At 47.6% G+C, this 26769-nt stretch overlaps 1 protein-coding gene across 2 annotated transcripts in view; it reads right to left on the reverse strand.

The window, feature by feature from the left end:
- Nucleotides 1-26769, reverse strand: part of PRKCA (protein kinase C alpha) — a 516290-nt gene that overhangs the window by 77030 nt on the left and 412491 nt on the right. For both annotated transcript variants that reach the window (XM_050762434.1, XM_050762435.1), the window contains exon 9: nucleotides 196-333. In XM_050762434.1, coding sequence (XP_050618391.1) covers nucleotides 196-333 — 138 coding nt within the window. The remainder of the gene's footprint in view (nucleotides 1-195; nucleotides 334-26769) is intronic.

The following is a 26769-nucleotide window of genomic DNA, read 5'->3' on the forward strand; positions in this document are numbered from 1 at the left end:
TGCCACCACACCTGGCTAATTTTTTGTATTTTTAGTAGAGACAGGGTTTCACCATATTAGCCAGGATGGTCTCGATCTCCTGACTTCGAATCACAGGGAAATCTAATGTGCTGTTCTGGAAACCGCGGGGAGAACAAAATTGATTCGACATTCTCTGCAGAAGCCCCTCCCATTTGCAGATGGCTGTCCTCTTACCTTTCCAAAACTCCCCTTCCCCAGCACCATGAGGAAATTGAAGTCGGTGAGTTTCACTCGGTCCAGGTTGTTGGAAGGCTGTTTCCTGTCTTCAGAGGGACTGATGACTTTGTTGCCAGCAGGGCCAAGCTTGGCTTTCTAAATAACAAGCACAAATGGGAAATGTGTGGGTCGTTTTTCTGGGGAAAGAGTGACAGAAACCACCACGTTGTAACTGAGTTTGATGTTTGCTTGGAGGTGGGATGGCGTGAGAAAAGGAACTAAGGGTGAGGATCGAGTATCTGTTCAGATATCAGTAGCTATACTCACCCTATGGGGAAAGTCTGCAAAGTAGCAGAAAACTGCTTTCCCTATCAAGAGACAACTCTTTACAGAGTCAGCCTAAAACTGATGCGTGGGGATCCGTGTAGGGCTGGTTGGTTGTAATTCTAGTATGTAAAAGTTGACTTCTTGGGAAAAACAGTGCTTCGGGTCCATTAACATAATAAAGGAAATAAACTGTGTACGCATGCTTTTCGTATTTGTAGATTTTCCAATTTAAAATTAATCTGCATAAAGGAAAACTTGTACCCACACCAAAAGGGAGGAAAATGTTCTCTGGAGAGGAACTGCTTAAAATGGCAAAGCCATTCGGATGATTCATTGCTATTTTCAAATGCACAGTAAGAACAGGGGTTGGGTTTTTTTTTTTTTTTTCTTTAAATCAAGAGTTGAACTCACAAAAAGACATGGTGATGTGCATAAGAAGAGATCCCAGCACTTTGGGAGGCCAAGGCAGGTGGATCACCTGAGGTCTGGGGTTTGAAACCAGCCTGGCCAACATGGTGAAACCCCATCTCTACCAAAAATACAAAAATCAGCTGGGCATGGTGGTGCGTGCCTGTTATCCCAGCTACTTGGGAGGCTGAGGCAGGAGAACTGCTTGAACCAGGGGGGTGGAGGTTGCAGTGAGCTGAGATTGCACCATTGCACTCCAGTCTGGGAGACAGAGCGAGACTCTGTCTCAAAAAAAATAAAAATAAAAATAAGTGCAAGGCACCCTTTGTGCCTGAAGAATATCTGGTCACTGCCTGGCGGGTGAGCTACCAAAGGAGTTTTTAGAAGCTCTAGCGGGAGCCTTGCCCTCACGACTCTCACCAGGGCCTCAGAGTCCATGTCAAAGGCAAAAGGTAAAAAGGGCTCAGCAGAAAAAAGAAGTTAAGTAAACCCACGGGAAGTCTCACTGTCGCCGAAGGAGCCCTGGAGAAGCCTGGAGTGGGCCGAGTCTCCCAGCACAAGACTCTGAATTTTGAACATCTGCCTTATGGGGAGGAGCTGGTTATAAGAAGCCTTGGCTGCTGGCAGGTCCAGGACCCTGGCCCCTGGCTAGACCTCCACAGCCGTATCCCTGAGCCCTAGGGCAATGATTCTTGCCTTGGATATATATATATATATATATTTTTTGACATGGAGTTGTGCTCTTGTTGCTCAGGCTGGAGCGCAGTGCAGTGGCATGATCTCGGCTCACTGCAACCTCTGCCTCCCAGGTTCAAGCGATTCTCCTGCCTCAGCCTCTTGAGTAGCTGGGAGTCGCCAACACGCCCGGCTAATTTTTTTGTATTTTTAGTAGAGACGGGGTTTCGCCATGTTGGGCAGCCTGGTCTCAAACTCCCAACCTCAGGTGATGTGCCCACCTCAGCTTCCCAAAGTGTTGGGATTACAGGTGTGAGCCACCACGTCCAGCCCATTCTTAATGGAAGGGTGCACCTCCCTCCCTAGTGCAGCAGACCTGAGCTCTGGAGCTCTTGCCAGGAACTCACTCAAGTCAACACCTTGGTAGTTACCAAGATGATGGTGAAGGAGGTAAGGAAGGCACTCAAGGGGCTTTACTATGGACCAGCAGCAGAGAAACCTGCCGAGGAGTCATCCATCGTCCCTCCTGGAGCATCACCATGCCTTCATCCTACACATACTGATTGAGCCCCCTTGTGCTCTCCTGGGGAGCCTCTGCATTTGCCAGAGGAGACCCTGCTGACACAGGAATTCAGCAGGACTGGTTTAACAAGATACAGGTCACAAAGAACCCCTAATAGAACAGTATGTGGTGAAGAAGCCAGTCAAAACCCGCCAAAACCAACAAGGCAATGAAAGCAACGTCAGGTCTCCTGGCTGCTCGGCATATGCTAATTATAACACATTGGCATGCTGTAGGAAATGCCCGCCGGCACCAAGACAGTTTACAAATGTCACGGCAACATGTGGAAGTTACCCTACATGGTGTGAAAGGGGAATCCTCAGTTCCAGGAATTCCCTGCCCCTTTCCCAGAAAACTGATGAATAATCCACCCCTCGTTTAGCATTTGATCAAGAAATAACCACAAAAATAGCCAACCAGCAGCCTTCAGGGCTGGTCTTCCTATGGAGTAGCCACCCTGTTACTCCTCTGCTTTCACTTTACTCTGTAGGCTTGCTCTTGAATTCCCTCCTGCCCAAAGCCAAGAACCTATGTGGCCTCTTAGGCTGAACCCCAATTTTGGGGTTCACCCTGTGACTGCCAGCTGTGTCTAGATTCCCAACCCTAACAGTACTCGGCATAGGACATGCACTCAGCTCTCTAGTTGAACAAATACAGAACTGAAGCCCAAATGTGCTTATCAGATGCTGTGCTGTTGGGTGATGCTTTTCTCTGATAAGAATAACTTGCTCGTGGCCAGGTACGGTGGCTGGCTCACGCCTGTAATCCCAGCACTTTGGGAGGCCGAGGAGGGTGGATCACGAGGTCAGGAGTTCAAGACCAGCTTGGCCAACATGGTGAAATCCCATCTCTACTAAAAAAACACAAAAATTAGCTGGACATGGTGGCACGTGCCTGTAATCCTAGCTACTCGGGAGGCTGAGGCAGGAGAATTGCTTGAATCGGGACCTGGGAGGCAGAGGTAGCAGTGGGCGAGATTGTGCCACTGTACTCCAACCTGGGCTACAGAGTGAGACTCAGTCTCAAAAAAAAAAAAAGAATAACTCGCTTGTTCAGGGATCAAGTCTCAGGGCTTGCATACATGCTTTGATGAGTTGAATGCTCCCATTTGACCAGACCAGAGACATTAAAACACGAGGGAGAGATGGCCCTGACATTTTTGCTTCTAGACACCTGTGACTTTGGGGCCACTGGAAACGTAGAAGGCCCATAAAGATAAAACATGAATTGCGATGCTACACACACTGGCCTGCCCACTTTGGCAGGGCCAACCCAGTCCTCTAAACACTGGCCCCAGCAATGATTCTAAGTTGAGAAACTTCCTTGGCTGTGTCCTAATTTAATTTTTTATTTTTAATTTTTTGAGACGGAGTTTCGCTCTTGTTGTCCAGGCTGGAGTGCAGTGGTGCGACCTCAGCTTACTGCAACCTCTGCCTCCTGGGTTCAAGTGATTCTCCTGCCTCAGCCTCCTGAGTAGCTGGGATTACAGGCGCGCACCACCAAGCCAAGCTAATTTTTTTGTATTTTTAGTAGAGATGGGGTTTTGCTGTGTTGGCCAGGCTGGTTTCAAACTCCTGATCCATCCGCCTTGGCCTCCCAAAGTGCTGGGATTACAGGTGTGAGCCACCGCACCTCACTGGCTGTGTCTAAATTTAAAAGAATAGATAGGAAGTGCAAATTTGAGATGAGAATACCGACCGTGCCACCCTGCTCTGCTCTTCTGACTTAGAATAAGAAAAAAGTTATCAGAAAGAGGCACAGATTAATTGTATTTTCTCAGGATTCACAATAACATCTGAAAACACCCAAACACTGACTTGCTGATCTGAGGTGCTTGAAACAGGGGAAAACCACTTTCACCTGGGTGAAGCTGCTATTCATACTACCAACAAATGCCCCGCTTCCAACTGTAGCACGTGGTTCTACCCAGCTATGCTGGACTCCTTTGACATTCCCAGTCATTCCGCCTTCCTCCTTTGACACTTCACCACCACAGTCAGGGGATGTGGGCTGATGCAGTGATGAGCCTCCAGACAGGCAGGGGGGCTTTCTACACACATTGCCATCTGCCGCCTCGACGCAGACATAACCTAACGACGGCCTTGTGAGTTTCATGTTATGATCTCAGTCTGGTTATAAGCATGAGACATTGCCCACAGTCAGGCTAAAGGCTGACAAAAACATTTTTACATTCAATTACTTCTGAACTTATTTGCAATATGACCTTGGCTTCAGGTCTCAAATCAATCACCAGGTTTGAGAGGAGCATCCACGAAGGAGACACCTGCTCCCACAAGGTGGAGCTGGGCAGAGGATGCCACAGGCTTCCTGCTCTGCCTGGGCAGATTCTTTTCAGCCGGAAGCAGAGCTGAGTTTCTGGAGGTTGGCAGAGCAGGCAGCTGGTTGGGAAGGAGGTAGACGGGGTGTGGGGTCCAGGGCAGGCTGACCACATCTATATCAGAGAGCTGGCTTCTCAGTGGCCTGGCCCAGAGGGTCAGAATGGATTTCTCCCCAGCCCAAGCCAGCCCTGAGATCAGAGCAGACCCAGCATCTTCACACCCTCGCTCCCATCAAGAGCAGCACTTCTGTTTCCACTACAGCACACACTTCCTGAGCCATCTCCACGCTGCCACCTGCAGGCCTTGCTGCCAAAGGACACAGAGCCATCCAATACTGACTTTTTGAAAGCAGTTCTTTTACGGTAGGAAACTGCACGGTATGGCAACCTCAGCGGTCTGGGCCTGGCTTTGAGCAAGTCCCACTTGCAATCTGGGTCTAATCAATGCTGGGGTTGAGGGAGACAGCCAGTGGATATCCAAGCGGCTATGTCACTGGGGGCGGGGGATGCCTGAGGGCAGGGGGACAAGGAACCATATAGGACTTCCAGGTGGGCAGGGGCGCCAGGGCTGAGGATCAGATGCAGCGTGAGGCTTGACCTCCAGACCTCCGGTCAGCACCTCCTCTGTCTTCCTGAAGACCCAGCCCTCCCTGGCCTCCCGTTTCTCCTCTACCCCTAGCCTGGCTGACCTCTCCCACTCCTTCAGGTCCCAGCGCAACTGCTATTTCTTCAAGGAAAAATACAGGGTGGTAGCAGAATAGAAAATTCCAGGTAGCAGTTTCACGGGACTAGCAAAAAAAAAAAAAAAAGTTGAAATAATTGCATAAGCTAGGGGCCCACGAGACCCTAAAAATCAGGATGTGGGCCAAGCTGGCTAAGACCAATTGGACCCCACATGGTGCTGGATTTGACCCAGTTTCACCTGGGACCTATTGTCCGCTCATTAACATCCTCAATCCTCTACCTACCAGTGCCATGACCGTTCCAGGAACACCAATGTTTAGTGTAAAAACGGGTGGCACCACGTTTCTGAGAAATCTCCACCTTTCCCCAGGAATCTTCAGGAATCTTCCACCCCTTAAAGAAACCCATAAAGGCCCCAAACCCCCTTGCAAGTAACTCTCTCTGGAGTGCGCCTGCCTTTCCCTTTCTCAAGTGTATACTGTTCACTTTGCAATGAATCTCTGTATTTTCACTATTTTCTGACTCATCCTTGAATTCCTTCCCGTGGCAATATCAAGAGCCTGGACACCGGCTGAGGTCGAGGTCCCACCAGTGTTTGGGGACCTCCCCTAGCCCACCAGCATCAAAACCCCTCCCCAAAGATGTCCTGTTGCTCTCGTGGGCAGGCTACTGCTAAAATGACAGTGGGAGCCAGGCACGGTGGGCCATGCTTGTAATCCCAGCACTTTGGGAGGCCAAGGCACGTGGATCACTTGAGGTCAGGAGTTCAAGACCAGCTGGCCAACATGGTGAAACCCCATCTCTACCAAAAAATACAAAAATTAGCTGGCGTGGTAGTGGGCGCCTGTAGTCCCAGCTACTTGGGAGGCTGAGGTGAGAGAATCACTTAAACCCACCCGGGAGGAGAAGGTTGCAGTGAGCCAAGATCGCGCCACTGCCCTCCAGCCTGGGTGACAGAGTGAGACCCTGTCTCAAAAACAAAAACAAACAAAAAAACAAAAAACAAACAAAAACAGTGGTCCTGTCCTAGATTCACTGGCTTCCCACACAACACAGAGAAAAAGGCCGAGCCCTTTGATGGCTGAGGAGACTCGCTCTGCTCTGTTTCTTGGCTTATTTCCCACCACTGCCTCCGCCTTGGTCCCAGCCATGCCAGCCTGCTGCAAGCTCGGAGCCGCCTCCTGCCTCAGGATGCCAGCTCCGCCCTTCCCTCTTCTGCTGTTCAGTCACCTCCATGTGGTCTTCCTGAAACCCCAACACTCCTTCCTTCTCCCTGATAGCTTTCTTTCCAGAACCTGCTGCCACCTGACTGCAAGTCTGGGAGGGGAGGGGCCTTGCTATTCTGTTCACCTTCAAAGTTCAGCTCAAGCACCTCCTTTTGGTTTCTCTGGAATTTCCAACCTGCAGCAGACAGGGCCCCACCCATATCCCCTGAGCTTTCCGTTCTGCCCAGCTGCGAACACCTGAGGGTTCCATTCAGGCCATTCCTGCAGAGGGAGCCCAAGGCGCCCGAGTTATGGCCCTTTCAACCAACTATGGCCCTCCACCAGCCTGGAACAGGAAGCCTGTTTCAGAATGTTCCCCCAGCTTACAGATGCACTGAGCTCCAGCTGCCCACAGTGGTCACCAGCTTGAGAACATACCCTTGGCTGGGTCCTTCCCTTCCCTGGCTCCCATCTTTACTCCCCACCCATGTCTCCTGGGATCCCTTCTGGAATGAACTTCTCAAAACCCTGGGGCTGTGTCAGCTTCTGGGGAACCTAACACACATTTCCTCTTCTTGGACTTTTTTTTTTTTTTTTTTTCTAGACAGGGTCTCGCTCTGTCGCCCATGCTGCAGTGCAGTGGCATGAGCACGGCTCACTGCAACCTTAACCTCCTGGGCTCAAGTGATCCTCCCATCTCAGCCTCCTGAGTAGCTGGGACTACAAGCGTACATCACCACACTCGGCTAATTTTTTTTTTTGTAGACATGGGGTTTCGCCCTATTGCCCAGGTTAGTCTCAAATTCCTGAGCTCAAGTGATCCGCCCATCTCAGACTCACAAAGTACTGGGATTATAGGTGTGAGCCACCACACCTAGCCTCTTGGCTTTATTGATCTGTCTTCCTCACTAGCCTGTGAGATCCTAGAAGGTAAGGACCAAGTCTTGCTCAAGTTTGTATCTTGAGACCAAGCACTGTATCAGGCACATAAATTCAAATCTCAAGAGTTCTCTCTCTCATTCATTCACATTTGTGCTCATTAAGCACTAAGACTGACAGAACTGACAGAGGCCAATTTGTAGCCAGTACTAGTTGGCCAGATGACGAACTAACACAAAAAGGCAGCTGGTGGTATCAGGTGAGTTGATGCAGACAAGCAGCCCTGGACTCTGCATTTGCACCTTCATATATAATCTGAACTCTTTCTCTCAAGCAATCACTGTTTACGCTGGGACAGCCACAGAGAAGTGCTGGGAGGGCTTTCCTGCCTTTAGGGTGGTTGGCCCCACGATGACCCTCCCCAGAGGCCACAGGAGACGAGTTAGCCAGGCCAGCAAGCTGAAACCATGCCCTTGGAAGGGTGTCTCTGAAGGGCTATTCCTCTGCTGAGAAGTCTGGCTTGCCCAAGATCCAGCTGGGATCTCTGGCTCAAGAGCAACAGTGAGCCCTGAGCTGACCATTTCTCTCTCTGAGCGTTTTGATGGGTTGTTTGGCAACTGGTCTCCCAGCAGAATTAAGAGACCTGCCCTTCCTGGCTTCCATATTGTTGACATAACTCTAGTTGTCATGACTGTAATTCAGACTTCACCAGGAGTGCACATAAAATCAGTATATGTCCAGGGATAAAGCTGAAGCCAACAGCCTAACTGCAGAGAGTTCAGAAAACCTGAGGAAGCAGAAGAATAAGCGTGCTGGCATCCTTTACTCCAGCAATGCAAACACGGTCCAACACGGCCAGATGCCCTGCTGAGGGCCTGGGCAAATGGAAAATTCTGAATGCAGAGGTTGAAATGCAGAAACGCATAATGTCTCCTGAAGATGAATGAATGCTCAGAGCAGAGCATGCACTGGGCTGCTGACCTCGAGCAGGTATTAACTCCTTAGAAACACTCCTGCTGATGTGTCCCAAATCTTGAGTCCACCTCACTCATTTCCAAGTTAGGTAAAGAAAGCGGTGGGGGATGAGGCTCTGAGCAGCAGTCAACAGGCTGGAGACCCCCAGGGCTCTCAGTACTGCCATCTTCTTGTGAAACTGTCTTCCACCCTCGCACCAGGAGGAATCCCCTTTCAGCTCTGATGATGTCTGTCCAGTTCTTCAGAGAACAGAGAGAGGCAGCTGAGAGTGGAGGGTTTGCATCCTGCCTGTACCAGACACGGTTGGGATAAGCTCCTTCACCACGCTAAGCCTCTGGCCCTCCATTTGTAGGATGGGATGATCCTAATGGTGTTTTTCTCACTGGACTCCCGTGAGGAGTAAATGTGAGGATGCTAGGGATGGTGCCTGGTACCCAGTGACTGCTCGATGCCTGGTGCCTCTTATTATTTTTTCCTATTCACCTCTGTTTTCTCAAGAGGGCCCAGTGGCATCCCAGCACAAAGCTATGACTCAGGACACATCTCTTGTTACATTCACGGGTCTCTGTGTGAGACTTCAGCTTATTCACCCATTTATCCCACAAACATCTGTGTGTCTGACGTGCCCCAGACATGGTGCCAGGGGCTGGGGAAACTAAGGCCAATAAGAAGTAACCTCTCCTCTGAAGAACATGTAGTCCAAAGGTACTGTGGTCTATGTCACCACTGCCCAAAGTGTGGTCCTGAGACCAGCAGCGTCAGCTAGAGGTTTGGGAGAAATGCAGACTCTTGGCCCCACCCCAGATCTAGTAAGTCCAAACACGCATTTTAAACAAAATCTTTGGGTGTCTCCTGTGCACATTTAAGATTGAGAAATGCTGACCTAAGACAGTGGGGACATTTCTCCAAGTTCCAACATCCCTCTCAAATTCACTGGTCTTTGAGACTCTTTCCATCATTGACAATCTTCAATTATTATATAAAACCAGTGGGTAACTCTGGAAAGAGCCCTGAACTTGGATTCCACAGAGCTCGGATCAAATCTTAATCTCACCCATTTTTGCTGTGTGACTTTGGACGAATGAGACTGCCTCTCTGAGCCCCGGGTTCCTTATCTGTAATACAGTATTAAGAAGACTGTGTCCCTGGGCTATCTCGCTGGACTGCACTTAAGGTGAAATAAGGTATCTTTTGCAAAAGGACTCTAGTGTAGCACCTCATGCTTTATTTCCTCCACCCTGGTCGTCATCTTCTTCTTTTTTTTTTTTTTTTTTTTTGAGATGGAGTTTCACTCTGTCCACCAGGCTGTAGTGGCGCGATCTCGGCTCACTGCAACCTCCACCTCCCGGTTCAAGCAATTCTCCTGCCTCAGCCACCTGAATAGCTGGGATTACAGGTGCACGCCACCACGCCTGGCTAATTTTTGTAGTAGAGATGGGTTTTACCACGTTGGCTAGGCTGGTCTTGAACTCCTGACCTCAAGTGATCCACCTACCTCAGCCTCCAAAAGTGCTGGGATTACAGGCATGAGCCACCGCGCCCAGCCTCACTCTGGTCTTCTTTGCTTTGACCCAGAAAGGAGACAAAGTGCAGGAGACTGCACTTTCCTTCAAGCTCTTGGCATGCACCTGCTCCGTGACTGCAGACTGAAGGCTTCTGGGATTCAAGGAGCAACTGAATGCTGCCCGGGCTAGGGTTCTGTGGGCTAACTCACAGACCAGAAACCCTGTGACCTGCAGAGATGTGTGAGGCTACAAATGTGCTTTGCAGGAGCTTATGACCTGTTGTGAGGTTGAGGCACATCCCCATGGGCTCCCATACCCTCCTAAGGGTGGCAGGAGAGGCAATGGGTATTGGCTCTAGATGTCCACCCTGATTTCCGGAAAGCCTACGGAAGCCCTCTAAGGGGCTGGGTTAAGACTGCAGTAGGAAAAGACCCTGACTTAATAAAATGGCACAAATTTTTAAAAGGGAATGAAAATGGGAATCATAATACATAATGTTGTAAATGGAATGAAGTGACACTAAATGCAGAAGCTGTAGCATGTTCTTTTTTTCAAAATGGGACTAAAGCACCTCACAGTTATTGGCTATGATTCAACAGCCCAGAATCCAGGATTTTTACGTTACTCAACAAATGGCATATTTGCATTTGGTGAAGCTTGGCATTGTGATGCCACTTGGGTGACCAGGCTAGGCTGTGAGACCAGGCAGTGTTCCTTCCTCATTTGAAAATTTACTGATGACTGACATGTGTCTCACTTTATACCACAGATACATTCTTGAAAAGTCACAATAGTTTGCAGTCATTGAAGCTATTAACCATTCAAAGGGCTCCTGTGGTGGCATTCTGTAAAGCAAATCACACAAAGTGAATCTGAATATTGCAAACCCAAATTCGCCTGCGTGGGGGTTATGGCACATGCGTAAAAACATCAGTGTCTGAAGCTGTCCATCTGTAATGTGAGAAGCTCTCCACATTCAGCTCCCTATTAGGGGGTTTTTCAAATTAAAATTGAGAGGTGCTTGCGACAAATGACTTACATTGTATGAGGGGCTGGATGGTTAAAAGTTTGCAGCTGCTGAGCTGTGACAGCCTGACCCACCTTAACAGCAATTCCAAAGGGTTTAATACCATAGATACTCTGCTGTGTTTGAATTTTATATAATGAATATACACTATGTGGAAAAACAGACAGACCATAAAAATAGAAATTTCTGACCTCTAATACAATAGCCCTCTGCCCAGAAATTCTTACAAGGCATGCTGATTTATCTCCAGTATGAATATAGGTCCAAAGATTCATCTATAGTTAAGAATCAGAATCTGAACCATAACTCCAGGGCTCCCAGTGGGTCCATTTTATAATCATAGAACTTCTGGGCAGCCCTCTGAAGTACTGTTTAATGTGTAATTGTCAGAGGCGTTCAAACCAGAGCCACTCCCTCTTGAATAGTGGCTGGGTAAAATGAGGCTGAGACCTGCTGGGCTGCATTTGTGCTTCCGGGAGGTCAGGCATTCTTAATCACAGGATGAAACAGGAGGTCAGCAGGACTGTTCTCAGAAGGTACAGGCCACAGAGACCCTGCTGATAAAACAGGATGCAGTAATGAAGCCGGCCAAAACCTGCCAAAATCAAGATGGCGAGGAAAGTGACCTCTGGCCTCCTTGCTTCTCATTATGTTAATTATAATACATTAACATGCTAAAAGACACTCCCACTAGCATCATGACAGTCTATAAATGCCATGGTAACATCCAGCGGTTACCCTATATGGTCTAAAAAGGGAAGGAACCCTCAGTGCTGGGAACTCCCTGCCCCTTTCCCAGAAAACTCATGAATAATCCATACCTTTTTAAGCATGTGATCAAGAAATAACCATAAAAATAGCCAACCAGCAGCCCTTGGGGGTTGCTCTGCCTATGGAGTAGCCGTTCTTTTATTCCTTTACTTTCTTAGTAAACTTGTTTTCACTTTACTCTGTGGACTTGCCCCAAACTCTTTCTTCCATGAAATCCAAGAACCCTCTCTTGGGGTCTGGGTCGGGACTTCTTTCCAGTAACATAACTACATTCCACTGTAAATGTGTTCATTCTCACCTATTCTGTAAATATGTCTTCAAAAATACATGATCTCTTAGCATTCTTGGAAATAAGGCTTTGATTAATATACTTATCAAAGACAGTTGCAATGTGTGGAGAGATGAACTTGACAACAGAAGCTTCTTTCTACATCTAAGATTCCACGGACAGACAGGCCAGCGATGACCAACCTTAGGTACAAATGAATAATTGTGGATTTCTCCTACCATTTTTTGTGCAATGATGAAAGTCCTCTGTATTCACAGTTCATCTGAACAACATTGGCAAAACACCACCGATGGTGATTCATTGCTGTTCCATGTAACAGGGCATGGTTAACAGAAATAGCCATGCAATATATAGCCAAGGATGTCCAGCACAGCATCACACCTCTAAGGTAATGCCTTTACCTGCACCCACTGAAATGTGAGTTAAGAGAGATCAAGTGTTTCGGAAGCAGAAAGTCACAAAGGAACTGAGGGTTTTCACGGTATCATTAGTGGAATATGGTCTGTGTATTTCTAACAAGCTCCAAGTCATGATATCTATTATCTTCTACTCGGTAACGGGGCAACAGGTTAAGATGATGCTACTTAACGGGCATGATAGCCTCCTGGGTAGCACAGTTAGAGTAAATAAAATGTCCTCTGTTCTCTGGTTTAATACTTCATCTGCTGGGACACGCCAAGCACGCTGCCACCTGAGGTCCTTTGCAGTTGGGCGCTTCCTCTGACCCAGATAGGCACAGGACTCCCTTCTATCTCTTCTGACATTTTCCCTGGACCAGCTTCTGTGGTGCATACTCCCTCCGTCTCTTCTCATTACCGATTCTATATTTCTCTACTTGTTTGTTACCTTTTTCAGCCACTGGGATGAGCACGGACAGCTTGTCTGTTTTGTTCCTTGGCACAGCTCCAGTGCCTACGATGGTGTCTGGGCATGGTGGTCCTCAAATATTTGCAGAAGCAATGAGTAGAGTATATGGGGGAGGCAGCTTTTCATATAACATTTTGAAGAGGCAGAAATGTTGCTTTAAAATAATTTCTACAGCAAGCCTGCCTCTTGTTATAAAAGTATACCCGCTCATTTTAAAAATTTAACAGGCATGGATAAGTCAGAAAAAAAGAGAAGAAAATTTAAAACATCTATAATTTTTAAATTTATTTTTATTTATTTTTGAGACGGAGTCTCGCTCTGTCGTCCAGGCTGGAGTGCAGTGGTGTGATCTCAGCTCACTGCAAGCACCGCCTCCTGGGTTCAAGCGATTCTCATGCCTCAGCCTCCTGAGTAGCTGGGATTACAGGCACATGTCACCATGCCTGGCTGATTTTTATATTTTTAGCAGAGACGGGGTTTTACCATGTTGACCAGGCTGGTCTTGAAGTCCTGACCTCAAGTGATCTGGCCTCCCAAAGTGCTGGGATTGCAGGTGTGAGCCACCACAGCTGGCCTAAAACATTTATAATTTTATACTCACTTTGGCAGCATATTATACTAAAATCCTATAATTTTATCACCCAGAGGTAATCATTAATAACATTTTGGTGGACATTCTCCTAATCCTTTCTTTTCATGATTTCCTATGTGATACGGACAGAATCAGATTGTTTGTAACCTGCTTCTCCCCTTTTCTTATTGTGAACTTCTGGTTATAAGCACTCTGCTGCCACATGATTTGAGTGACTGCATCATATAGCACTACATGGCTCTACTGTAGTTGATGTAACCATTCCTTACCATTAGACACCTAGGTTGTTCCCAGTTCTGTTTTCAATAACATGCAGATGAACAGTTTTGTGGTCCAAATCTGTGTGCATCCTTGAAGTCCCCAGGATAGATTCCTGAATGTGAAATTGGCGGGGGATCCCCAGCAATTTCAGAATAAATGAAAATTACTTGTTTGTGTCCTTTTTGGGGAGGTCACAAACAAGTTCCCTTGTGCCCAACTGCACAAGGACAGGCATTTTAATCTCACCATGAAAAGTCGAAGAGAAGAGGAAGAAGCCCAGAGTTAAGGCAGCCTAATTCCTGAAGGCAGGCTCTTGGTTTCTTTTGCGTTGTGTGTCTAAATTCATGGTTGGAATTTCTAACTGTACTTCTTTCTCAGATCTGGCTGTGTATATGTATTTTATGTCCAGATGTCAAAACAAAAACACATCTTTCCTTCCACAATATAGAAAGTGGTCTTGGAAGGTGCTATGGTTTGAATGTGTGTCCCTCAAATTCACATGTTGAAATCCTTAGCCCCAAGTGATGGTATCAGGAAGCAGGGTCTTTGGAAGGTGACTAGGTCATAAGGGTGGATCCCTCATAAATGGGATTAGGGCCCTTATAAAAGAGGCCTCAGAGAGTGGGTGTGACCCCAGGCTCATGCCTCTAATCCCAGCACTTTTGAAAGGCTGAGGCAGAAAGATAGCTTGAGGCCAGGAGTTTGAGAACAGCCTCGTCAACATAGTGAGACCCCATCTCTACAAAAAATAATTTAAAAAATTAGCCAGGCACGGTGGTGTGCACCTGTAGTCCTAGCTACTCAGGAGGCTGAAGCGGGAGGATTGCTTGAGCCCAGGAATTCGAGGCTGCAGTGAACACTGATTGTGCCACTGCACTCCTATCAGAATGAGATCCTGTCTCTAAACAAAAAAAACTTTAATAAAAAGAGGCCTGAGAGGCTCCTCATCCCTTCTACCATATGTGGGCAAAGCCAGAAGATGCCATCTGTGAATCAGAAAGTGAGCCTTCACCAGACACCTCACCTGCCTTGATCTTAGACTTCCCAGCATTCAGAACTAAGAGACATAAACATATGCAGTTTGTAAGCCACACAGTTTATGGTATTTTGCTACAGCAGCCCGAGTGGACTAAGAAGGGGAGCTTAACAGTGATCCTTAGTCAGTCCCCCAAGCCACCCCACTTCCTTCTGATGGCATTTTTCTGCTTGCACAATCTGATCCGTAAGTGTAACCTGGAAATAAGGGCCTAGGTGATTCCTCCCACACAACTGGGTCAACACCTGCCACTTGGAGTTTTCTCCCAGAGGCGAGAATCACAGGTGACCGGCAAATCACAGACGTGCATCATTCCTTCTCCTGCTGGCAACTGCAGCAAGGGCCTCAGAACCAGACGGGTCTGAGGGTCTGGTTCTGGGGAGAAGGGTCCCTGGGGAGTCTGACCTGCCTAGGATGCAGATGAAGATGCTGAGGTCTAGGAGCTAACTTCACTACAGTCGCTTCGTGGCAGTGCTAGGGGAGGAAGAGAAGGATGCTGCTGTTCCCTACAGAGGCCCTGAAACTGGATGCTGGATCATGCTGTATATTTCCCTGTGCTAAGGGTTGCCCCATCTGGGCTGTAATCATTGACTAACGGCAGGAGGATGATAGAGCTTTTAGAATTCAAAAGAAACTTGGGGATAGTCTCATCAAGGCTGCCCATGTTACAGATGAGGAGAATGAGCCCAGGAGGCACTGTGATATGTCTAAATCAGTTTTCCATCCTGAGCTCTGAATCCAGAACTCTGGTCTTTGAATCTAGCGCTCTTCCTCCTACATCGAGGGTGAGCAAACTTTTTCTGTAAAGGTCCAGGTAGTAAATATTTGTGGCTTTGTGTGCCAAATGCTGTCTTTGTCGTAACTCTCAAATTCTGCCATTATAGCTTGAAAGCTACAAAAGTGAGTAAAGGAGGGAAGCTGTGTTCCAATAAAGCCTTAATGGTGAGAACAGGCAGCAGCTGGGGTCTGGGCTGTGGACTGCAGTTTGATGACCCTTGCTGTGTATTGTGCAGGTTCTCAAATCATTCATCCTCATTTGCAGTTAAGATTTCAATACAATGTCTGTATCTCCTTAATCTATCAGAACAGTGACAATTAAGAATCTCAAGAGCACTAGAATTAAATCACTATTCAGGCTCTTCCACAATGCTTGCTATGCCGGGCAGCACAGGAAAAGGAAATTTTGCAGACAAACAATGGTGGTGAATGAAGTATGTATTCAGCAGAGCAAAATTTAAGGGCAACACATTCAATCGTTTTCTTAACGAGAAAGATTTTCACAGACACACCCACTTTAGCTGTTGCCACGGTTAAAATAAATTCACAGGCAGCGAGAGGGCCTCCGTTGTCATGGCAACCAAGCCATACTCCAAGGAGAAATGTGGGACCCTGATGTGTTGGCACTTTGCCAGATGTGGAAACTGCAAAGTGCTTGGTTCTTTTCATACCACATAATGTTCACCTCTAGTATCCCGGGGTGTGATTTTCTTTACAGCCAACCAATTTTTTTCCCTGTTTCCCAGATTTGTCTGTTGATAATTGACACATCTGTTAGGATGGCTAATCTTGATGGCGCACCCCTTGTCTCACCTGCTGAACACCTCCTGGAAAGGCGGTTTGCCCTTGTACCACGTTCTCCCCAACCGTTAAATCTCCAGGCTTACATGAGGATTCCCCACCAACGACCTTAAGTTTTTCCATGTGCAAAAATGTTTTTCTCCCACCAGGGAGCTAATGGCACACTTGCATCTGATGCCCGGCTTAGAGGAAGGCCCAGTGCACACTGATGCAGCCATGACATAGCATTGTTCAAGACCTTTGAGCGCTTAATAATTTTTGGAAACCTATTCCTTTTCCTGCTACGAATGTTCCCGTTGGGAATTAACACCACGCTGGCTTTATGAGTTGGCTGTGGCAGGGTCAAGAATCACATGAACTCAGAAACATCATCAAAGTAAATAGTTTCTCAGACTGTCAGCAACGTGGCCTCGAACTGGGGATTTCTCTGGTGCTAAAAAAAGCCAGGAAGAGGCTGGGTGCAGTGGCTCACGCCTGTAATCCCAGCACTTTGGGAGGCCGAGGCGGGTGGATCACGAGGTCAGGAGATCGAGACTATCCTGGCTAACACGGTGAAACCCTGTCTCTACTTAAAATACAAAAAATTAGCCGGGTGTGGTGGCAGGTGCCTGTAGTCCCAGCTACTCAGGAGGTTGAGGCAGGAGAATGGCCTGAACCCGGGAGGCAGAGCTTGCAGTGAGCCGAGATTGAGCCACTGCACTCCAGCCTGGGTGACAGAGCAAGACTCTGTCTCAAAAAAAAAAAAAAAAAAAAAAAAAAAAAGCCGGGAAGATAGAAAATGGGCTAGGGCCCTGTGCAAGCAAGAGTAGACTGAAGGAGCCATCCGGCTCTTGGGAAACCCTTGACTTTTTTTTTTTTTTTTTTTGAGACGGAGTCTCACTCTGTCGCCCGGGCCGGAGTGCAGTGGCCCGATCTCAGCTCACTGCAAGCTCCGCCTCCCGGGTTCACGCCATTCTCCTGCCTCAGCCTCCCGAGTAGCTGGGACTACAGGCGCCCACCAACTCACCCGGCTAGTTTTGTGTATTTTTTAGTAGAGACGGGTTTTCACCATGTTAGCCAGGATGGTCTCGATCTCCTGACCTCGTGATCCACCCGTCTCGGCCTCCCAAAGTGCTGGGATTACAGGCTTGAGCCACCGCGCCCGGCCTAAAACCCTTGACTTCTTTGCAGCACACTGAAGACCCTCTAAAGCCAAGGAGCAATTGGGAGCACAAGGTGCTGATCTCATCTTTATGTCCACTAAAATGTAAAGACATCCAGGGAAAAGTTCATTGCTATTTGTTGTGTGCAGGCATCATGGAATCTTTCATTTGCAAATCTTTACTGCCCTCTTGTGGTATTCAGTTTCGGAAGCAACTGCACTTTGGGATCTTTTAGCAGAAATCCACCTAAGGTTCACTAGTCTGCCATACAGAGAGAGGTAAAGTCCCAATAAATAGGGCAAGACGGCACAAACAAGACACAAAATTGTATCTACGCAGATGCAAAAAACTGTACCCTTTATAGTAGATGACCTGAATCACTAATGTAAGTGCCGGGACTTTGCAAAATGCCAACGGAACTATAGAATGCCAATGGAACTATAGATGCCAAAAGTGGGTTTTAGGATCTCTGGGTGCTCTTTTTCTAGAAAACAAAGATCCAAACAGTTGTAGGCCTTTCTGTGTCTCCCGAATCTTTCCAAACCCTTGACTGGGTGCAGATTCTGCAAGCCACAGATCCAAGACAGGGCCTGGGGGGAGAGGAGGCAGTGAGGGCTGCAGGGGACCCTGGAGTAGTCCAAGGGAGCCACTGTGTTTGTCTTAGAAACAAAGAACGACCTGGAAAATAGTGAGAAGTAATGACAGTCACACGAGGGCAGGGTTCAATGACAAAGCCACTTCTGGGAAAATCCAATTGGAGCTAAGCGAGCACAGAACAGCAGCTCCTGAAGTCAATAAAAACCAGTAACAAAAAACACACCCAAGCTATAACTGGCAATAAAGCCCAGTTCCCCGAGGAAGAAGGTTCCAGAGCCTTCCCTCCATGGCTGTGCAGCTGCTGCAGAAAAGGAAAACAGGATGACTGGGCATCCTCACAGAGAAAACAAAACAAAACAAAACATCCTATCCCTGAAATGCTGGATAATACTGCTCAACTACTCAACGGAACATTTTTATAAAATGTCCCTGACAGGAGCAAGCAATTGGAAAGCACGGCTGACTGTCATTAAATTTAGCACAATATTTCCATAATCATTGATTTCATCCTACCCTGACTGAGCCTTTTTAATCCACACCAGTTTTTAAAACCGAGGGGCCTCATTATAGCTCAATGGGACACCTGCTTCCAAGGCTGGCAGCAGCTGCACTGTTCTGGGCTATTCTCCGGGCCCTCTGTGTCAGGCAGCTCACAGGCGACCTTGGGGGCGCTCAGGAGGGTGACAAGCGTGGGATCTGGGGTCTGCCAGCAGTGGTCTGGGACAGCAGTAAAGGCACTGCTCACTTCTCTGAGGCCTGTTTCTTCATCTGGAAAATGGGTCAACACTCCTTCCTCGTCCTGCAGGCCTGGGAGCCCTCCCATCCTGCAGTGGTGAGGGAGTGATCAGAGCTCGGGGCTGGTGGCTGCTGCCATTCTGAGTAGTCTTGCCCCAGCCATTGCCTGCTGCCAGGTGGCAGCGTCAGAAGACAAATTCGCATTCCAGGAAGGGGAAGAGATGAGGCAGTGGAACAGGGAGACTTCTCCTGAAAACACAGGGGCTTCCCAGCTGCCCTCAGGGGACTTGGACGGGACTGAGGAGCTGGTCTCCAGCAGAAGGGGCTGCCTGAGGGCAAGGTGGAGGTAGGTGAGCACAGGCCTGAGGGCACAAGGGCAGCTGAGGTCAAGAGACTTTTCCCTTTACACATGGTATTTGCACCCTAGCACTCTGGCCCCTGCATGAGGTCTGGTAGCTTGAGGGGCGTGGACTCACAAGGGGGCATTCTCCCCGAGGGAAGCAGTGGCGGGGAACATGGCTGGGATGCAAGCAGAGGCCTCACACTGGAGAGGAGAAGTGTGTGATCGGATCACTTTACCACCACAGGAGATACTCCTGGGATCTCCCAGCTGTGACTGCTGGGCTTTGGAAGTGAACAGAGGTTTTATGTCAATGGGCCAGGAAAGAGCCAGGGAGCCTAAATTAATATAATTATTGTGACCCTAAGGGTATCCACAGGCTGTGAGGGCCTGGGGGAATGTAGTCACAAAAGGAATACCCCTAGTAAGAGCTGAGACCACGGCTGTGTCCTGCCTGCCCCCACCCAAGCCACCAGCTTTGAGCAGACCTGGCTGCCCACCCATGACCACTGGTAACTCACGGACAGGGCCCTTCCTGCGTGATTCTTTGCAGCCTGTCAACAGAGAGAACCAGTGACTGGGGGCCAGCCTCAGACTGAGTGTTGACAAGTCTATTTTCAGAAAAAGCCACAAGGTAAAGATTAGCTCATGACCAAGCCAAGGAAGCCACATGAAGAGAGGTGTGAGCGAGCAGTGGTACACTATTATCACTGCCTGGGTCAGGGTGAATTTCCAACATGCGGGTGACATTTTCTTTCTCAGGTAGAGTAGCCCGTTTCTTGTCCTCATAACAAAACCACACAGGAAACATCAAAAATGAGCACCAACACAAAGCATGTCAGAAAAGGGACTTTGTTGACTTGACACTTCTCATCCCTATTCTTAAATGAATGCAAGATGGCCTTGCTTCACTGCTGCAGGTGGGAGTAGGGTGGGGTGCAGGGGGCACGTTCCTACCTGATGGGTTATTTGTACCTAATGTACAACTGGGGTCTCCCAACCTGGGGTCCGGGAGTGGTTTAGAAAGCACAATGAGGCTGGGTGCGGTGGCTCACAACTGTAATCCCAGTACTGTGGGAGGCCGAGGTGGGCGGATCACAAGGTCAGGAGTTCAAGACCAGCCTGGCCAATATGGTGAAACCCCTTTCTCTCCAAAAAAAAAAAAAAGATTGGCCGGGCATGGTGGCGTGCACCTGTAGTCCCAGCTACTTGGGAGGCTGAGGCAGGAGAATTGCTTGAACCTGTGAGGTGGAGGTTGCAGTGAGCCGAGATTGCACCACTGCACTCCAGCCTGGGTGAAAGAGAGACTCCATCTCAAAAAAAAAAAAAAAAAAAAGGACAATGAAGGGTTCACATTAACTTGGCAATGGCTTTTTGGAAACCAGCAATGCACAGTGACACCTCCATTAGGGAAAACTCTGTCATTCATAATTCCTGGGGATGGAAGGTAGAGAAAAGGCTGAGAGTAATGACTGCAGCAAACAAAAATCTAGCCAGGCACTGCTCTAGGCACTTTCCGTACTTACTCATTTAATCCTCCCAACATCCCTAGGAGGTTGATCCTTTACCATTTCCATTTTAGACTTGGAGAAACTGAGGCAAGAGAGGTAAGCTGAGGGGCCCCAGGCTATACAGCCATGAAATGGTGGAGCTAGGATTTGAACCCTTGAACCCAGGCAGTGTGGCACTTCCTCGCCACACCCTGTTGCTTTCTTGGAATGACGAGGTGACAGCCACGTTGCCCAGCAGGTGGAAGAAGAGGGATAGCCCTTAAGGAGAAGAGGACAGGGACAGCCCCTCATTAGAGATAGGAGGAGCCAGGCAGGAACCGAGGGAGATGAAAGCCTCACCCTAACTCTTTCTTCTTATTTTTCTCCCCTCTCATTAGTCCCCTTTTCAGCCACATCTGAGTTTTACACCAGCACCCAGCTTTCCGACATGCTGGGAAACTAAGCCCTGTGATTCACATGTTTCTTTGGAATAACAAAGTTTTCAACATAATAACAAGGATACAAACAGCGCTCAGGCACATCAGGCCACACAGGTGGGAGAGGTTTGGGTCCCAATTAGGGTTCCAGGACTCAAGTACGAGTTCCTTCCATCAGAGTGGAGGTGTTCCTCTGAAGTAGCAGGGGTGCAATGAAAGGGGTTTACTTGGTTTTTAAACAGGAACTGTTTCCACCTGTGATCAAGGGGTGCCTCTCTCCTCTGAGAATGCTGGAGGGTTTTACTCCACGTGAAGAAGTTGCACAGAGGCTCAGTGTATTCAGGTGTGGCCGACCTCTGGCGCTGTGTATCCAAAGTCAACACTCTGCATTGAATCACGGGGCAGGGTTTTCAAACACAGACAAGGGCGGGGTGCGGGGGGCAGTAACAGAAGCCTTGAAAGGCAGTTTTCACACACAGTATTTACCACACTCTGCAAGACTTACGAAACCTCAAGGAGTATTTTTTTTCTCATTTCCAGTATCTCTAGGTCACAGATCTTCTGTGGTTCCTCTAACACACACATCTGCAGGGTCAGATACAAGTTCTAGAGATGAGAAACTCTAAAAACATTACTTATTAGATGATTTTTTTTTTTTGGTATGGAGTCTTGCTCTGTTGCCCAGGCTGGAGTGCAGTGGTGCAATCTTGGCTCACGGCAAGCTCCACCTCCCAGGTTCACACCATTCTCCTGCCTCAGCCTCCTGAGTAGCTGAGACTACAGGTGTCCACCACCACACCCGGCTAATTTTTTTGTATTTTTAGTAGAGACGGGGTTTCACCATGTTAGCCAGGATGGTCTCCATCTCCTGACCTTGTGATCCACTTGCCTCGGCCTCCCAAAGTGCTGAGACTACAGGTGTGAGCCACCACGCCTGGCCTTAGATGCTTTCTTTAGGGCAGTGTTTTTGAGAGAGTATTATATGTTGATTCCAGCTTGTGGTAGGGGAGTAGGGTTTAATCCTTTGCAAATCCTTCACTCGAGCATTTGAGGGTTTAAATTTTCCAGTTTGTTCCAATATGAACATGAAAGCACTGCAACAATCTCGGGCTGATTTTAATTACGAACACAGGCAATACGCTGAGAGCACAGCTGGTGTGTGGCCCTAACCAGCTTCCCAGAAGAGAGCGGCGCTATCAGAAATGACAATAATAGACCAGGTTTTTAAAATCATTTACATGCAAGTTGCAAAATTCCCCCTCCATAGTCTGGGGATAGAATGGTTGATTAGGTTGCAACAATTGAGTTGGGAAAACATCAAAAAATGAGAAAAAACGAAATAAGATTGAGAAGGATTAAGCCAGGCATTAAGAACATCAGAACAATTAGAGGATTTCAGCCTATAATATATTACACTACATCGTCCATATGAACACACTCATGTAGTGTAAATACACCATACTGATTGCATGCTAATGCAGATGTATGCCTATAAAACTGAAAATGAGTCTTAACTCATATGTGATTGAAAGATATGTTAACAGAAAGAAAGGAAAATGAGTTGTCCATTTAAAGATGCACTCTTTCTGTTCATTGGATACTTTCAATACAGACTTGAACTTTAAGCACTGATAGGTTTTGATATTTGCTTGGTAAAATTTTATTTATTTATTTATTTACTTACTTACTTACTTACTTACTTTTGAGACGGAGTATCACTCTGTCGCCCAGGCTAGAGTGCAATGGCACGATCTCAGCTCACTGCAACCTCCACCTCCCAGGTTCAAGCGATTCTCCTACCTCAGCCTCCCAAGTAGCTGGGATTACAGGCACCTGCCATCATGCCTGGCTAATTTTTGTATTTATTTATTTATTTTTTTGGAAGAGACAGGGTTTCACCATGTTGGGCAGGCTGGTCTTGAACACCTGACCTCAGGTGATCCACCTGCCTTGGCCTCCCAAAGTGCTGGGATTACAGGTGTGAGACACTGTGCCTGCAGGTAAAATTTTAAACTAACCTAATCTGAAGAGGAGAGCAGACTAGTCTATTCTCTGGGTGATTAAGACATGACGTTTTTTCTCATGGGAGGGTCATGGCTGCTTGGAGGGGAGCACACAGACTAAGACACAAGTAGGTGTGAGATTCAAGCTACCAGAACACGCAGTGCATCCTTAAGGGTGGAGAGCATGGCTGCAGGCTGAGGCCTGGGAGCCACAAAAACCGAGGCAAGTGTTTTTGTGGAAGAAAAGTGGACAAGGACAGAGCGGAGGAAGAACTACCTTTAAGAAGCGGACATGACAGCCCTGTAAAAGATAAGAGAAGGAGAAAAACTGCCAGGTTAGTAGGAGAAAGGCTACACACAGGAAATGCTACACACAATTAGCAGCGCGAGAAAACGAGATTGAATACAATACAGCACAGGTTCCAGTTACGATGCAGGCAGGCACAGCGGACCGATGGTGACCCCGAGACACAGCACCAGGGCCAGGAGAGAAGGCGCAGAGAACCTTCCAGTGCACTCTGCTCTGCAGGCACCCCAGGTGCAGGTCCCATTTGGCCCTTGGAGCGGTAGAAAGTAACTCTTCCTTGTTTGAGTAGTGAAAGGCCTAGAATCAAGCTTTATGAGGACAGGACCCTTCTCTCTTCATTGTGGCATTTCCGTGTCTGAACATGGTCTCACATCAAACAGCTCCACTACATTCAGGGACGTGTTTTGCTATCGGCCAGTTCACACGATGGGGTCCTGGAGTATTTGGTGAATCGACTCGCTTGAGGTAGCACATAGCTAGGTGCCCAGTAATGTTATATACAGATTGCTATTTTTCAATAAATGATGATGAAACCAAACCCGCTTACCATGAAACTATTAGTAACAAGATTTTATTTTTTCTTGATGATTCAGAAGGCTCTTCAGTATCTTGAAGTGCCCGAGATGACTGACGAAACATAAGCTGGTGGGACAGTGAGTTAACCAAGCCCCGGTTGACTGAATGCCACACAACCAGGGTTTGCTTTTCTTTTTACTTTCAACTTCCACCGAAAAAGAAAAAGCAAAACAAAACAAACAAACAAACAAACAAAAAAACACCTATCTTGACTGGATAACTTTCCTTTTTCAAGTACTAAAGTGAGAAAAATAAGTTGAAATCATCTCAAAAGAGGCCGGGCGCAGAGGCTCAGACCTGTCATCCCAGCACTTTGGGAGGCCGAGGCAGGTGGATCACTTGAGGACAGGAGTTTGAGACCAGCCTGGCCAACATGGTGAAACCTCATCTCTACTAAAAATACAAAATTAGCCAGATGTGGTGGCTCACACCTGCAGTCCCAGCTACTTGGGAGGCTGAGGCAGGAGAATCGCTTGAACCCGGGACTGAAGATTGCAATGAGCTGAGATTGCATTACTATACTCCAGCCTTGGCAACAAGAAAAAAAAAAAAAAAGAAATCATCTCAAAAGAGACGCCTCTACAAGGATTCATGAAGGTGAACTTCTCTCCAAGGATTCATGGGGATAATCCCCCAACTTCATATGCAGCAGGAGGTGGCTTCTGGGAGAGAATTTGAGAGGGATCAGATCAGATGATCAGATTTCTGAACCAAAATCCCACAGCCTGAATGGGTCATCACAGCCCTGAACCTGAACAGAGGAGATAAGGGGCAAACCGATTCTACGTGCTTGGTAAGACTTTGTCTACTAAAGTGAGAAACTAGTCAAATTACGAGTTTTCATCTCTTTTACCAGGTATGAGTTATCTTCTATTCCATGTTATCATTATGGGCCTGTAAAAGTCAGTAATCACAAATCCATTTACGATTGTTCCTAAAATAGGCTATTTTGTTCTAATCCCAAAAGCTCTATTTTAGGATAGCGATCTTAATCCACATCAAGATTAAAGGGAACTAACAACAGCAACAAAAACACCCTTATTGGAATCTTGGTATTGGACAGAACCTTAGAGGAAATTTAATCTGGCATTTCTTCTGCATCTTTCTCATAGTGTTGTCTGATCTCTGCTTGGATTTCTATAGGCATAGGGTACCCTGTAGTGAGTAGCTGGAATGCCCTGAGAAGTACATGGCATGACTTTAGGAGGTTCCTACCTCCAACTGCCATCTGTAATAGGTCACCTGCTTCTTTCTACAGGGAGACAAAAAACATTTAGCAGAGATGCCTTGATACAATTGGTATGTGGCTTCACAGCCTTCCGGCAGCCACTGGGTAGTTATTCTTAGACTCAAATGGACCTAGAAAGAACTCTAAGGCTGTTTCACACTCGAATACGACAGACCATCCCAAATCTCCTCTGGGGGGGGAAAAAAATCGAAGGAAAGGCGGAAGTGACCCAGCCCAGACATGCATAGTACCTCTTGCTCTACGCGTGTGCAAGAGCTCCCAGGGAATCCTTCCCGAACCACACACCTGGATGCTGGGAAGCGAGATGAGGAAACAAAACACCTCTGCTCAAGGTGAAAGTGGCAAATGGCAGGAAGCTGCACTAGTGCCAAATGTTAACCACTTGGTTTTCAATGAAGTGCTGAAGACATGACAGCCACTGAGTTCCCTGAATTCCTGAACAAGGAGATCTATGACCCCACTTGGTTGGCCTGATGAACTGGCCAACCAGTTGTACACATGATGATGAAGTGCCACCACCATGTGTAAATCAAGGCAACAGTCCTAATGGGCAAAGAGGCCTCATCCATGAAAACAAACTAAAACCAAAAGACAGCACCATAAGCACCTCGGCCACAGGTTCCTGGATCCCACCTGGGGAGCTGTGATTCTGAATTCTCTGAGGCCTCTGCGGTTCTAGCTGCCTGTAAAAGGCAAGTTGCATCAGGCAAGCCATAATCTTTTCAGCAGTGAGGTTAGCATCTCAAGAGCTGCAGATACTGCTACGTGGACAAAGAACTGACTTGTGGCCTAGGTCAGATTCCCGCTGATCTAGGCTAGCTACCATCTAGGAGACAGAGCGTACGCTTCTTTCCACTATGAGGGTCAGGGGCGTTTCCGGAAAGTGAAGATGAGGTACGAGGTCTCATATCCCTTAGTATTACTCCACAATGTTCCCAAGAGCAAGGTTCTGTCTCTAGCCCCAGGGACAGTGCTTGACACAGAGTAGATGGAGCATCCACCAGTTAGAAATGTCCAGAATGACTGATTTCTGGAATCATAAAATGTATGGGAAAGAAACTGGTCCATCTTCAAGAGCAACCAGATTTGTCACACACGTGAGTTTTACGTAACTGCTAGAGGAAGAAAGGGAGGTTCCTGTGGTTCTAAAATGACCTTTCCCCGAAGGCCTCCAACCAGCCTCATAAAGATGTTGGCTCAGACATCCTCCTCTGGGCTGTCAAAAAAAAGTGCAGGCGAAGGGTGGAGTCCTCATGGGCCTGATGTTTAGACTTCAAAGCATTCAGAGGAGGGCCTGAGGTTCTTACTCTGGAATCAGGAAGGTGGCACGTCTTACAAGTGTGTCTGGCAAGTGAGCAGCCTTTAGACTGCACAGGCAGGGCAATTTTAAGAGGCTGGAGAACCACGTAAAGGGACATGTAGGATCTGAAAAGCCTGGGACTGACGGAAGTGGAGGAGAAGGGGGGGTCTTTCCAACGAACACAAGCACGGGCTGAGATGCATTAACGAGCATGGTGGCTGCATGGAGAGGAGTCTGAAAAGGGGTGTCACGGGGAAGGGACAGGGTATGAGACAGAAGCGTCAACTCACACAGGAGGTCTGGGTCCTGCACTAACTAGCTTTGAGCACACTCCCTTTTGCTTTTGTTTTCCCATCAACAAACACGATCTTAAACATCTCTCCCAGTTTGAATACCCTAATATTCCATTAACCCAGAGGTCACAAACTTTTTCTGTA

Source organism: Macaca thibetana, chromosome 16 (assembly GCF_024542745.1).
Source record: "Macaca thibetana thibetana isolate TM-01 chromosome 16, ASM2454274v1, whole genome shotgun sequence".
Classification (NCBI taxonomy): domain Eukaryota; kingdom Metazoa; phylum Chordata; class Mammalia; order Primates; family Cercopithecidae; genus Macaca; species Macaca thibetana.